At 34.9% G+C, this 15726-nt stretch overlaps 2 protein-coding genes across 2 annotated transcripts; both read left to right on the top strand.

Moving 5' to 3' along the window:
• LOC139498824 (uncharacterized) lies at nt 1-2691 on the top strand. Its single transcript, XM_071287383.1, has 2 exons — nt 1-989; nt 1596-2691. The coding sequence occupies exons 1-2, from the start codon at nt 329-331 to the stop codon at nt 1796-1798; spliced, it is 864 nt and encodes a 287-aa protein (XP_071143484.1). The 5' UTR covers nt 1-328; the 3' UTR covers nt 1799-2691.
• Nucleotides 2692-9225: 6534 nt separating this feature from the next.
• On the top strand, nt 9226-15300 carry LOC139498809 (acireductone dioxygenase-like). Its single transcript, XM_071287366.1, has 4 exons — nt 9226-9396; nt 10811-10921; nt 13045-13224; nt 15038-15300. The coding sequence occupies exons 1-4, from the start codon at nt 9277-9279 to the stop codon at nt 15155-15157; spliced, it is 531 nt and encodes a 176-aa protein (XP_071143467.1). The 5' UTR covers nt 9226-9276; the 3' UTR covers nt 15158-15300.
• The last annotated feature ends 426 nt before the right edge of the window (nt 15301-15726 follow it).

The raw sequence follows: 15726 nt of genomic DNA, 5'->3' as shown, positions 1-15726 counted from the left end.
TATGTTATATGCAATTAAAATTTATATCAAGCTTTTCTTCTATTATTACTAGACTCTTGTGCTAAAAAGAATTCATCTTATTGGAAATCTTTGAACATGTTTGTGTGGGTTTAATCCAATTCATTGAATGGTTAAAACGTTATCTTAAATAGGTAAAAAGATTCAATATACCACTATACATTTAAATTGTTTAAATGTGTAATGGCTTGATCGATAAAATCAATAGTATATTGTGTATAATTTGAGTACGTATAAACAAATTGGAAGGGAGATAACTATAAAAACTTTAAAAGGAGTTTTCTGTTTGTCAGACATATTCAATACAAACATGAAGCGTGTTAAAACTCTTCCATTTATTGTAAGCTCACAACCAACAAAAGTTGAAATTCGTTGTTGTGGATGCAAATCCTTTATCAATTCAGATCAACTCCGACTTGGTGTACGGGAATATAAATCTAGTTCCTGGTTTCATTATGTTTGTTTCTGGACAAATTGTTACTATAGAAACCATTTGCGGGGTGTTGATGGAAATACACTTGCTGAACTAGTGGACGGTTTCATTGGTATTTCTCCGAGTGATAAAAGTAGACTTCTCACCGATGCCAGCTCGGCACCCTCCATTGGTCGACGAAAATCTGGATCTAAATTAGAAATTCCTTATGAGGGTTCAGAAGCGGATGGTGATTATGAACTTGATGACAACACTTTCGATTTGACGAATTTAGTGTGTTGCTCTGTAACCAAAGTGCAGACGAACCTGCACGTGAGCATCCGGAAGTACTTTATTCCTAGAGGACGCACATGCGCGAAACCAACGAAGTACGGAATCAGTCTAAACTGTGAACAATGGAATAAATTAGAATTACAGGTAGCTGATATCAATAATGCCATTGCTACTACACAGAAAACATTGAAAGATAAAGAAAAGGAGAAAGATAAAAAAGATTGCAAAGATAAAAATAAATTACCGGGAAAAGAAGAATTTCCAGGTAATGATTTTGTTTGTCGTGCTTACTTCTAATTGTACTGAATATGCTCACCCTTACTGCCTATAAGTTTTTAATTTAACAAAAAGTAAAATAAAAAACCTCAAAAAATAAAATATAAAATGCGAAAAAAACAAACAAACATTACTCAAAATTCAATGGAAGAACCATTCCAGTTCTAGGCAACAGAAGATGAATCAGTGACGCTTGAACCAAAAAAGTTTAAACGACCAAATTAAGTACGAATTAAGAGACTATTGAGAACCCAAAATTCCAAAAGGTTTTGCCAAATACAGCTAAGTTTCATCTATACCTTAGTATTTCGAAAAAATCGTAGTTTTGGATACAGATAATATATTATAATTATTGTAACTAATGATAATTCATGTCAACATTGAAGTATTTGTTGTCTTTTTACAGTTTTCTATATATTTAGTGTTTGTTGTCTTTTTACAGTTTTCTATATATTTAGTGTTTGTTGTCTTTTTACAGTTTTTTTGATATATTTAGTGTTTGTTGTCTTTTTACAGTCTAAATATTTCAAAGTAACGTTCATGGTTTAAAGTATATTTTCTCTGATTATAAAAGTTTCTTTTTTCTTTTTTGTAGACTGGATATTGTTTTCACTGTCATGGAAACGTCGTGTTGGTGTCTTCGCCTCCGGAGAAGTTGTGGTCGTTGATATTCGCGAGTTTTCGGAAGAAAAAGCCTTTTCCGAGTCGGACCGAGGTATTAGACTTAAACCAGATCAATGGAAACAACTACAGGAAAATATAAACAATATAAACAAGTCATTACGCAAGTTGTCTTGATGGTAAAAAACTTCGACACTATTTAAACGTAATTGATTAATGACGACTGATGCTATCGTCATCTGAATGTAAAGTGTGGATTTTATGCTTGAATCGGGAACTTTGTTTGTTTAGAAAGCCCAGGACAGCTTTGAATCGAGATACGCTATTAGCACTGTAGCTAAATGTCTTTACCAATAGACCACACTAACCGTTGGACCATCGAACCGTAGGACAAAAAAATCGTCGGACTATTTAACCGTCGGACTATCGAACCGTTGGACCATTGAACCGTCATACTATTGAAACGTCGGACTACCACTACGTCCCACCATTATACAATGTACTTAACATTTATGACAGTCACGATCACCGTTACTTCGAATTCCTGGTAGTGTGACCGGATTCTTATAAGACAATGTATAAAAAAGAAGATGTGGTATGATTGCCAATGAGACAACTATCAACAAAAGACCAAAATGACACAGACATTAACAACTATAGGTCACCGTACGGCCTTCAACAATGAGCAAAGCCCGTACCGCATAGTCAGCTATAATAGGCCCCGATAAGACAAATTGAATGGAAAACAATTCAAACGAGAAAACTAACGGCCTTATTTATGTAACAAAATGAACGAAAAACAAATATGTAACACATAAACAAACGACAACCACTGAATTACAGGCTAATGACTTTGGACAGGCACATACATAAATAATGTGGCGGGGTTAAACATGTAAGCGGGATCCCAACCCTCCCCTAACCTGGGACAGTGATATACTGAACAGTACAACATAAGAACGAACTATAAAAATCAGTTGAAAAAGGCTTAACTCACCAGAGTGACAAAAATATGTCGTTTCAAGAATCGTCATGTGTTGCTAAATATGAAATAAAATGTTGAAACTCAAGTCTGTTTCCCTTTAGTCTGTAGAAATGATATCTCTTGTAGTTTCTTTTACAAAACCGGTTTTATTAGAGCATTAAAAAGGAACAAAGCCTAATTAAAAAAAGAAAAGAAAAACTACAATCAATCCTCATTTTCAAAACACAGAAATTCGGTGCACTGGAATGTATAGGGTTCTTTCTCAAATGAAGGGTGGTCGGTATGTCATTTCGGGAGTTGTGGGTTTGATATGTTACAAATCTACCGTGACAGTTAAAACGTATTACTCTGTAATCTTTGTCAAATGAAACAATTTACACAAAGGTTTTCGATATCACAAACTGGTAAACCTATTTACAAAATTTCATCATTCTTTATTTATTGTCCATTTGAAAATCGATTTCTCTCTTCGAGATATACTCTCGCTTATTTTTCTTAACATCTTATTTTGGTGTCAATGGTGTCTCCTGGAACACGTCGTTCGAGGATTTCATCAAAACAGAACTCAGTTCAGTTTAAATCTTGGGGAAAGGTGTTTTACTGTGATTTTCAGAGTCTTCAATATCAGTTTCGCTTATCATGTCACCCGAAGTTTCATCAAGAAACGAAACATGTTCTCCATTTTCAATGTGATTATCTTACAAGACAACAGAAGATATCTGAAACTGTCCGCACATCAATAATGCATTTAAAGCATTATAAATGAGGAAATGACCACGTCCTGCTCTTGCAATTGGCTTTCCGGCTAACATATGCGAAACAGCGTTAGATGCGTAGACAGTTTCCATGAGCTCAGCTAGTCCAGATCCGCTCATAATGTTACCAATCGATCACAGGAATCTCACCTCGAGGTGAAAAACTCCTACTCTGGGAACTATAGATTTCAAATCCACGGCCGACACTCGGCTAACCGAGAGATAGTCGGTTAATCTATATTGAGTATGCGGCTATATCAGCGGTGGGTCTGTTAATCGGGTTGGCTAAAGTCTGTTAATCAGGTGTTATCGTGAAAATCAGTGCAAGGTCAGCATGTTTCATTGTATTACTTTTTAATTATATTTATATCATAAAAACTATTCATGTCTGACAAAATGATTTGGAGTACTGAATACAGTGGTGTCATTATTTTTTTTCTAGCTTCAATAAACGATCTATAAAATGAAAAGGCGAGTTACTCATCAATAAATTTATACACATTTTACACGCACAAAATGTACACAAAAATGACAAGTTGGTTGAGTTTACTTGCATGCAATCTTTTGAACATCGAAAAAAGACTGACATTATGTTTGTTTACCATATTAACATCAATATGTGAAAAATCTACACGAAAAACTGTATTTTGGTGACATAAATCAATTTTTGATAAAAATATGGTCTGTTAATGGGTCGGATGTATAAAACTCGGTCTGTTAATTGGTCTGTTAAGAGTTATGAATGACATTACAAGTATAATTTAATTGCTATATGTGATGTTATCTGAATAAAGAGATAGGCCAAAGATTAGTGGCTAGAATAAATGGAAACAACACAAGAACAATGAAACATAAGTTTAGACAATGGAATCTGAAAATTGATAGAAATGATTTTAAAAAGTGTAAAATCAAAGTACTATTAATTTCATCAAAGAATGGTCGCATATATCATGTGGATTCTGTTTCATTGATATAAATGGCACCAATTTGTCATTTACATAGTTAACAAGTACATACATCAGAGATAAACTTCGTAATGTTTTGATTTTTTTATCAAAAGAACTGAAATATGTTTATAATGCAAACAAATATAGACAAACCTTTCAACATCAACCTTTCTCTACACCACCTTGAAGGTCACTCGATAGAAAAACAAGCACGTTTGCGGACTGCGAGTCGGCTAAATGACTTACGATATCATAGGAATACATCATTACTCGAAAAATAAAATTAATATTATGCATTTATTGTGATTTACAGGAATATAAAATTGTCTTGTTGTTACACATTAAATCAGCACCCAACACTAATATGAAAAAAAACTTACTAATGTCTATTTCTTGTTTAGAACCACGGTTTAGAACTTGGTACAGACATTTCCTTAGGCGGCAGAAAATGAGAATGATGACTCGGTACAAAGGAAAATACATACCGGAAATAAACTTCTCATAGATACCAGGATTGAAATTTGATATTCGCGCCTTATATTTACGCCAGACACGCGTTTATCTGGCGTTCAAGAAACGTATATTGGCGTATGTTGTATGTTTTTTATGCTGCATACACATTTCCTCGGGTTGTAGCGTTCATCAAGAGTATTTACTTTCCTTCAGTGGCTAGAGGTATAGGGGGAGGGTTGATATCTCATAAACATGTTTATCCCCTCCGCAATTTTGCGCCTGTCCCAAGTCAGGGGCCTCTGGCCTTTGTTAGTCTTATATGATTTTTAATTTTAGTTTCTTGTGTATAATTCGGAGTTTATTATGACGTCCAATATCATTGTACTAGTATGCATATTTTTTAAGGGGCCAGCTGAAGGACACCTACGGGTGCGGGAGTTTCTCTCTACATTGAAGACCCATTGGTGGCCTTTGTCTGTTGCCTGTTCTATGGTCGGGTTGTTGTCGCTTTGACACGGTCCACATTTTCTTTCTCAATGTTACCTTTGTTTTTCGACGTACTTCAAACTTATGCAACGCGCTTTGAACGATTGCTAAACGTTCCTATGGCGTGCAACTAACGTATACCGACTTTGTCAGTTTTCTCTGTACGTTTGATGCACGCTGGTCTATCCGCCAATGTGTGACGCCGGCATAGGGTAATCTATTCCTAAGGTAGAAAAGCCTAAGTATTCCAAATAAAACGCATGGAATTTAACCAGCTGAATTGCAACACATGACAGATTCATAGATGTTACAGACTTTGAAAAGACAAAAAAATAAGGCTGATTGATAACTTGGCGTAAATGATAAATTCATGCGAATTCGAGCGGCCAATCAGTCCATATAACGCTAATTTGAAATGACACACCCTTTTAATGAAATGCAGAGATTTTTTTTTTTTTAAAAGTGCTCTTTCTATAAGGATACTGTTGCACCGTATTGTAATTTTTTCGTTATAAGTACATCTCAATTTTTTTTCAATGTGAAAATGTAAACTCAAGGTAGTAAGACTATTGTCGTGGCTAAATAACTCTTAACTGACACGATTTAAATTGTCCAACCCATTAACAGACTGTATTCCCCTAATATTCATTAAAATGAGGTATAACTCAACTTATATAACAATTATGAAATATTTATCAATGACAATTGATTTTTTAGAACCAAAGTACTACTTTGTGTCCTTTAAATCATATATAAAAATGGTTTTTGGCCTTTTATCTAAAATATTGCTATGCGTACAAGCATAAAAACCACATACTTGCGCGACGCCTTTTCGTTTTACTTAAAATTGCGCAGACTATGCATTTTTGTTAATGGTGGAAAATGTTCTATGATAGATATCATTTTGTCAGACACTTTTCTTTTTTTTATGTGATTCTCATAATGTGCCAAAAAATCTGTATATTTAACAGAGTTTAACATTAAATTGTGAGTTTTACTCTTAACAGACGTATAACCAACCCGATTAACAGACCCACCGCCGATATAGCCGCATACTCAATATAGATTAACCGACCTATCTCTCGGTTAGCCGAGTGTCGGCCGTGAAATCGATAATCGTGAGTGCATGCTTTCCAGTAACGCGGTTGGTCAAATGTAAACATTGTATAGGAACTATTTAAAAAAAATCAGTTGTTGGCATGACACGGGTTATGTTCTTCTCATATATTTTTATGATAGTATGATACTTTACCCCTAGCGGGAGGGATTGTGCCTGATATTCATATGATGAAGACATAATCTTTCAATCAGTTCAATTGAAGTCTAGATCTGGAGCTGGCATGTCAGTTTACTGCTAGTAGTATTTATGTATTATTGTCATTTTGTTTATTTTCTTTTGTTACATCTTCTGACATCGGACTCGGACTTCTCTTGAACTGAATTTTAATGTGCGTATTGTAATGCGTTTAGTTTTCTACATTGGCTAGAGGTATAGGGGGAGGGTTGAGATCTAATAAACATGTTTAACCCCGCCGCAATTTGTGCGCCTGTCCCAAGTCATGAGCCTCTGACCTTTGTTAGTCTTGTATGATTTTGAATTTTAGTTTCTTGTGTATTGTTCGGTGTTTAGTATGATGTCCTTTATCACTGAACTAGTATACATATTTTTAAGGGGCCAACTGAAGGACGCCTCCGGGTGTGGGAGTTTCTCGCTACATTGAAGACCCATTGGTGACCTTCGACTGTTGTCTGCTCTATGGTCGGGTTGTTGTCGATTTAACACATTCCCCATAAATTTCCTTTCTCAATTTTATTGGATCAGCTCTGTACTCAAACACTTCTTTGCATACGAACTTCATGATCGAAAAGATACATGAAAGGTTTCCGGGATCAATTTCAAATATAGGCAAAAATGCAATTGTCGATTAACCAGGGTATGCTCCATCGTGCGCTTAATTACACATTGCTGACCACCTATTTTTTTTTTCTTTGGCCAAAGAGTACTACAGAGAAGACTGAGGTTATCGGGTAACGAATCCGAATGATTTGTTGCAAGTGATTCGAATTTTAAACTAAGTTTTGCTGTTCGGTAAAAGTATTGATGAAGATAGATTTTCCCTATTTGTTTTATATCGACATTCGTCAAGCGAAACATCCAATCTCTGAACAATATTTTTTGTGGTTATAACCAGGTGTGAATCGTGCTTTTATCCCCATGACCGTCAAGTATTCTGATATTATAGTCGACATTATCTGTCACGTATTGAATACATCGCCCTTTAAGTTCTAGAGGTGAATTATTACCCTGGAGAGCAGAGTTCACGACTTGTTTTTGAACTTCCTTAACAGATGACGAAAAGCCAAGTTGGTATAAGGTTTTGAGGAGGAATTTTGATCCAAAATGGCGATGCATTTGAACTCCTATACCTAGCTGCAAAGGGGCAATCAGAAATCTTGGTCTTGTCGCTTGCATGATAGACTGGCAATGGCAGCCACTTTATGATCGAAATCTTTTTTCAAAAAATATTCCACCAAGTAACTGTTTGAGACTTTCAGGTAAGTATGAGATGTTTAAATTTCCTAACACGATGCTATTGTAGCTGGTGATGAATACACCGACCTTGAAAATTCCATTGATTTGATATAAGATTTGATAAGATTTGCTGCTGTTTTGAATTTTCTCTTTTTTTCTGTTTCAGGATCGGAAGTTTTTTACTTTAATGAAATTCTTGCAGAAGAGCAGATGCAGTTTTACGAAGAGTGACCGTATTTGGTTTTCCATAGACGTACGCGTCGGTAATAAAAGCTTCATCACCAAAATGTGTTTCGATCTTTGAGTTCATTTGTACTGTTGTGTATGCCAGATCTCCACACAAATGTGTCATTTGAAGAACGAAGTCTTTCACGGTCAATTGGTCCTCTTCATTTTTCTTTCAAATAATCCAAGGTCTTCAGAAAAGCTGTATTTGACTCATTGTGATTTAGTCTACCTTGCTTTTTTTGTTTTTGATCTGGTTTTCCAAAAGGTATATTTTCCCTGTCCTGAAGTTAACACAACATTTCTGATGATAAATAACATCTAGTGCAGGTAAGTCTTGTGCATACTCAAGTCTTGCAAAAACGTCAGCAGTCTATGAATCCTTTTGGTCTTTGCATATTGCCTCAATTTTCTGTTAGAATTCAAAATTTCGAACTGGATATACTTCTATTCCATATTTTCTATCAGACATTAGAGTTTACTGTCCCAAAATAAACAATGCTCTGTAAAATTAAATACTGTGATGACCGCGTGCCTCGATTAAATCTGTCGTTGTCAGCATTTTCTTTACCAATTTTCTGAATCTCTGTACATAACATTCATGATTTGTATATTTTTTTCAACATTCAAAATTTAAATCATTTTAGAAATGGTTTTCGATTTGACATATTTAAGATGTCAGTCACCAGTACAAAAGATGTTGTTCGACGTTAGCCGAGACATTCACCTCAATGTGAATACGACTAAGAACTATAAAAAAAATGTTTTTATCTCCATTATTTTTTTGTCGGCCCCCTCTAACATGTCTAACTGCCTTCATGTCTCTCATGATTTGAAGCCCTGGATTTCCAAAAGAATAGAGGGTATTTGCTTTGACGACCAGCATCCCCAAGGAATTTTTACATCTGCTAGGACGATCAAATATCTATTGACAATATTTGATTCAACTATACAAAGTACACGACACTTCATTTAAAAGTTATATATAAGCATGCTATGTGTGCATGCACATCATTAAATCTATAAATATATTATGGTACTACATAAAACAGATAAGTTAATTCGTAAATTATAATTAATTGCTTCTTCATATAAAACTTTCGGAGAATATTTCAAAACACTCTTGCAATATGGAAATAATATATTAATATCTTTAAAATAGTCCGGAAAGCTTGTTCGGCTCCGTGTTGACATACTATTTTATAAACTTGACCTATTTTATTAGATATACATATTGACCTAGATAAACAGCTGATTTACGAAAGGTAAACATGGTGCAAGCGTGGTTGATGGACTCCTCTGAAGAGGATCAAAGAGCCCCTCATCACAGGGTCCCTCCGCAGTACCTCACACTAGATGACTTGAAAAGTTTAGGAGTTTTATATTGGAAGGTAAGTCGTAGTGAAAGTTTGACAATTGATGATTTCAAACTATTCAAAACATGATTGCCAATCAAGGACAATTTAATACAGTACACATTAGTTGTTACCTCAAAGTTGTATCCAAAACTTAGTTTATTTTTACACCTTCTGCAGGAAACGCAAAAAATGTCCATTAAAAAAAAAATTAAAAAAATATCTTTCTTAAATGCAATATGCATATATATATAACCTTTATATATCTAGTAGATGTCAGGCCTTAATTAAGACTTTCCCAAATGGACAGGTAAGTTTGTCATGTTTGTAGTATTTGAGGTTTAAATATTGTATCATAGTATGTAAATATAACTTTGAGACTAAACAAATTGATAAAACGACCTTGACATTCTTGTACACACTATTATTATAACATGACTGATTTTGACATGCTATGCTTATTTTTTTAACAATATATTTTCAAAATTGATGTTGAGAAAATTAAACTGAATTGGTCTTTTTTATGTTATTTGTGAATTTAACACCTTTGTTGTGTGTATTGACTTAAATTCGCTTACGTTGCCATGGTTGGCATTGGTTGCCGCCAGTGGAGTTTTTCGTTTGTTTGTCAAACAATGTCAAAGTGAATTTATCGCATAAAAAAAAGAAAGTTATAGAGGACACTTTACGACTTATTGCAGTGACGGATCTATAAATTTTCATAAGTGGGGGTCCACTGATGACTGCCCAGCTAAGAGGGGGGCCACTCCGGTCATGCTTCAGTGATTCTCTATTAATCAACCAATTTTTTCCCAGAGTCCCTTACCCTCCCCTCTAAATCCGCCTCTGTATTGTATAAACTATAGACGGTTGTTTGTTCGTTAGTCACTTTTAGAATGTGTTCATGTTGAGAGCTAATTTTCAGTGTTCTGTACTTATTCTGAATATTCAATTTGAATAAAATGAAGTTGGAAAAATTGCTCTCGAGATGTCAGCCTTTCCAGTTGCATACATTTAAACTTTGATAACCTTAAAAACTCTAAAGCGTAAAGGTCACCGATACGGTTTCTTGGTTGAGCGTTGTCGATTGATAGTTCAAATTCACAGGCACTTGTTTCAGAAAAAAAATTCCTATTATATACCTTATTATAACAAGATATATAGGAATTTTTTTTCTGAGACAAGTGCCTGTGTTCAAATTCCGGTAAGACCAAACCAGACTATGTTAAGCATATATATGAAATTTGGTGTTGAAGGAAGGATGCTATAGTATGCTGAAAATTTGACAGCATTGGGTCCCAGTCGGTTTGCTGCAGTACAGCAACTATGTGTGTTTCTAAATTAACCCCGAACTTAGTGCTGGATAGTAGGCGACTTGATAAGTTAAACATTTAACGTTAGAGTAATCGACCAAATTTAAAAAAAAAAAAAATTTTATCTCATCTTTCAGATACCAGTTCAAAATGTTGACGAATTAGACAAATTCCGAAAAGAAAGAGGATACTCCTATGAAGATCTTATTGAGTGTAGCAGAGAAAAATTGCCGAACTATGACGAAAAGGTAGGAGAAAATGATTTTGACAACTTTAACTTACTAATCTGAAGATGCCGAACTCAGACTAAATGGTAGGGAAAAGAAACAAGAACTATCTTTAAAAAAGATATCCGACGTATTTAAATTTGAGTATTATGTTTAAAACTATCTTTTCGATAACCTTCAGAAGCACAAAGATACCATTTAAATAACGTTTTCTCTGATTGTGTTCAGTATTCTCGGTCCTCGTATCTCTCTGTTTACATTCACCAAAACCCCGCGGAAATCTCACATGCGTAGGTGCGTTCTAAAAGAAATGTACGTTCGCACAACAAAGTTTACATTAAAAATTATATAATTGTCCTGAATAAACAGCTGTCACGGATGCAAAGAGCTATTGGAGAAACAATTATTTTAATAAAAATATAAATCTTTGTAAGATCTAGTCAAATATTTATAGTTTTTCACTGGCTTTCCATCACGATATAATTAACGAGACGTTTTTTCAAACACAACCAAATCACCCACCGTGACAGCATTTTGTCCAATCACAGAAAGGATTTTCGAGCATGCTTATTCTGTTGCCATAGTTAAGCGTCCTTAAGTTCAAAGGGCACAAACCGAAACTATCAGTGGCGAATCCAGAAATTTTCATGTGGGGGCCCACTGACTGACCTAAGAGGGGGCCCGCTCCAGTCACGCTTCAGTGATTCCCTATATAAGCAACAAAATTTTTTCCCAAAAAAGGGGGGACCCGGGCCCCCTGCCCCCCCCCCCCCCCTAAATCCGCCTCTGACTATACCGACTACGTCGGAAAAAACAACATTAACTTACTCATGTGAAGATGTTATTGTTGTCTAGAAAAGTTGCCGAACTACGACGAAAAGGTAGGCAAAAGTAAACTACAACGTAAACTAAAAGATTAAGAAAAGAAAAGACAAAACTAACTTACTAATGTGAAGATGTTATTTTAATATAATTGTCTAGAAAACTACGACGAAAAGGTAGGCAAAAAGAAGTTTAACAAATTTAATAACTTACTCATGTAAAGATGTAATTGAGGTTGTTTTTTTTTGATAAATTACAATTGCCGAACCACGATAAAACAGGTAGGCAAAAAGAAAAGATAACATTAATTTTCTGTATTGAAAATGTCGAGAAAAGTTGCCAAACTACAACGAAAGTATAAGCACAAGTAAAAGACAACATTAACTTACTCATGAGAAAATATTATTAAGTGTAGACGAGAAAAGTTGCCTAAGTTCGTCGGAAAGGTAGGCAAAAGTAAAATACAACACAACCCCACTCATCTGAAGATTTTATTTAGTGTTGTCAAGAAAAGTTGAAGAACTACGACGAAAAGGTAGGCAAAAGTAAAAGACGTTCCTAAGTGTAGACGAGAAAAATTCTTCGGAGAGGTACCCTAATATAACAGACTACGTTTTACTTACTATTGTGAAGCAATAACAGTTCTCTAACTGCGAATAAAAGGCAGACACAAAAATAGAAAACAAGCCCCGAAATGACAAATTTACAAAAAAAGAACGAAAAACAAATATAAAACACATCAACAAACGACAACCACTGATTTACAGGCTTTAATACCAATAAAAACAATATTCATCCCGTAAATGTTTTGTTTTTGTTGGGTTGCTGTCTCATTGGCTTAAACTCTACGTCTACTGTTATTCAAACAGACTGTCTTTAACTACTATATATCAGCAATCATAGTTTAAAATAGTTCTAATATTATAAAATGAAGTGCAAAATATAAGTGGCCATGTATTTAATAACTTTGTTCAATAGCACGACATATTTTTTAAGGGATGCTTAGGAGATATATCACTACATAACTTATATTCAGCGTTACATTACCTGATCTTGTTCAAGTTTTTCTACTTGAAGGAAACTTGGTCAATTTTTATAAGACTGGTATTTTATATAGTCTACTGTTTCAGTTGAAACACGCCATTTTTTTTTTTGACTGACGCACATTATGTTTTATATATATAAAAAAAAGAAGATGTGGTATAATTGCCAATGAGACAACTCCCCACAAGAGACCAAATGAAACAGAAATTAACAACTATAGGTCACCGTACGTTGTTGAATTTTCAGCCGAAAATCATTGTTTTGTTTTGATCTTTTAGTTGAAGGACTTCTTTCGGGAGCACCTCCATTCTGACGAAGAGATCCGATACATTGTAGACGGAAGTGGATATTTTGACGTCCGGAACAAAAAGGACGAGTGGATCCGAATTAGCTTGGCACCAGCAGATCTTCTCATATTACCTGCCGGTATTTACCACCGCTTTACACTTGATCAAAATGTAAGAAGACATAGGATAGTACCGAGTAATTTAAACTAATAGACAGAAGGGGGGGTTTAGGGGTTGTATAGGGAATCACTAAAGCCTGACTGTCTGGAGCGGGTACCTCTCAGGCAGCCGGGCAATGCATTTCTGGATCCGTAGCTGAAATGGGACTTCAGGAAGCCATAAACCCCAAATATTTGATGTGGTCTCTGTCTGCCAATTAATTGATTCTTCTTTGATTACTTAACCTTGAGTGGCGAACATGTCATGCATTTTCAGGACAATGACCGGGCTCTCGGTGATGAAGTTTTCGTAATTATCGAAGAACCTTGATCGACTCATTCGGATAAGATGATAAAATAAATCATTCAATATCTAAAATTTCTACAAATCACGATGGGGTGGAATCCTATGACGAGAGTTGGTTACTTAACGTTGCTTTACATTATAATGATGGAGTTAAGTTTGAAAAGTAAATGCTTTGCCCAATATATCATGAATGATAAAGAAACACGCCCTCATCCCTTAAAAAACTTTCATTTCTTTTTTGTAGAGTTCGAATGTTACTTTTAATATGGTAGATCATTGGCGGATCCAAAGGGGGGGGGGGGGTCCGGGGGTTGGACCCCCCCCACCTTTTTTTTGTTTGGACGTACAATGCATTTGAATGGGAGTATATAGTTTGAACCCCCCCCCCTTTTTTGCTCGAGGTTGGGAAACCCCCTTTTTTAAAATGGCTGGATCCGCCCCTGTACATCTAGACAGGTTATATGTTCATTTTCCTCAGACTGTTTTAGGTTTTAGTTACTAGTAATTAAAATAATCCTATTTAAACAGTTGAGTTTATAAAGTTTAAATAAAAAAATGGGGTATGATTGTCAATGAAATGACTCCTTCTGAGACCAACTGATATAGAAGTTAGCAACCTTCATAATTCGTTGTATCATGTTGTTCTCATCATGAATATACGTGTAATATTTGTCACTAGCCATGAACCAATGAAACAACATTAACATGATTAAATTCATATCATTGTTACTTGGCAAAAACATTAAGAGTTATTGCCCTTTTCCCAATTTTCCTTGTTTAAATTTCTTGTTTAAAGTCGTTTTTTTCCATCAGAAACCAAAACAGGTATTCAGGGAACCGTTTTCAGTAGCAATTCTTATACAGTCTTCAAAGGAACCAGCAGAACATATTTGATTTACCATGTCTTTCCGGAAGTCCTGATTTTAGTTGTTTTACTTCCGGAAAACTGATGTTACTATATCAAGGGCTATTCATCAAGATAGTGCTCGTGAATATTCGTCAGAATTTTTGTCATTTTTATCAACGAAAAACTGTTTGCCAATAACTGGGTTGCTATGACCTATTTTTTTTGGTGCCAGTTACTGTGTGTATGTTTTGTATTTCTAAGAAAAACCTGTTGTAATTTGACATGAAAACGGCAATTGTCAGTAATCTTTATAAGTCAATTAATTTGATATGACCTAGACCTCTACTGTGGATTCATTTATTTTCGTTGCTACCAATTTTCGTGGATTGAGGAAAACTTGCATATTCGTGTATATTTGTCGCTAGTAAAGAGTTTTCTCATTGGTAATCGTACCACATCTCATATTAACTCGACGACTGAAATAACCACACTTAATAGCTGAGGTACCGCAAATATATTACTACTAGTAAGCATATTTACGTCATGTGACAACATTTTCACTTTGTTGTTCTAGTGGCTCATCTTTTTCTTGTTCACTCCTCGTTCAAGGTCTGCATTTGTTTTGGAAATGAATTCGATTATAACTTTATTTTTTATTTCATAACGTTTCAGAACTACATCAAGGCAAGACGATTTTTTGTTGGAGAGCCCGTGTGGACCCCTATTAATAGACCAGCAGACGAGCATCCTGCCAGGAAGGAGTATATGACCGCCTTGACAGTTGAATCATAGTACTGAAATCAATCATCCATGAAGTTATATTAATCATCCCCTAGAGAAACATTTCAGCTTTTTTTAAAAGCTGCCTTTTGTATTGAAATCGTTGTGATCATTGATTTAACTAAGGACATTGCAATAAAGATTTATGATGTTGATTTATATTCTAATTTTACACGCTAGCATATCGTTGTGAATAATCAATAATCGATTAATCCGAAACAAATTCGGGTCTCAAACGGAAACGGAGAGTAGCACATAAACTGTTAGATGAAAATAAGCCCAAACCAAAAACTAAAGAAGTAATGGCAAAATTAAATTCTCTTAGCTAGAACGAGATATGAAATTGGGAACATGTCTCGGACAGAAAACAATATTTATTATTAAGTACAGATTAAAATTGATATATGGGTATTCAAGACCAACTCCGATACCCGATAAATGAATAGCATCATTTTCAAAAATGCTTAATCCCCCATCCCTGTTATTTTTTTTGTAAAATTTTTGTTCCTTGATTTTTGTGTATGTATTTGTTGTGAGCTGTGTTGTGCATTACTCGTGATTTTTCATTTAACTATAATAAA

The sequence above is a fragment of the Mytilus edulis genome, chromosome 12, assembly GCF_963676685.1.
Source record: "Mytilus edulis chromosome 12, xbMytEdul2.2, whole genome shotgun sequence".
NCBI classification, from domain to species: Eukaryota; Metazoa; Mollusca; class Bivalvia; order Mytilida; family Mytilidae; genus Mytilus; species Mytilus edulis.
This window is presented reverse-complemented; position numbering and strand designations above follow the sequence as displayed.

What these genes read in the sequence shown, in the direction of transcription:
- LOC139498809 (XM_071287366.1), top strand. Translation starts at nt 9,277, where the DNA reads ATGGTGCAAGCGTGGTTGATGGACTCCTCTGAAGAGGATCAAAGAGCC. An exon ending in TAGGAGTTTTATATTGGAAG is followed by an intron (nt 9,397 to 10,810) that starts GTAAGTCGTAGT and finishes CTCATCTTTCAG; the next exon opens with ATACCAGTTCAAAATGTTGA. An exon ending in TGCCGAACTATGACGAAAAG is followed by an intron (nt 10,922 to 13,044) that starts GTAGGAGAAAAT and finishes TTGATCTTTTAG; the next exon opens with TTGAAGGACTTCTTTCGGGA.
- LOC139498824 (XM_071287383.1), top strand. Translation starts at nt 329, where the DNA reads ATGAAGCGTGTTAAAACTCTTCCATTTATTGTAAGCTCACAACCAACA. An exon ending in GGGAAAAGAAGAATTTCCAG is followed by an intron (nt 990 to 1,595) that starts GTAATGATTTTG and finishes TCTTTTTTGTAG; the next exon opens with ACTGGATATTGTTTTCACTG.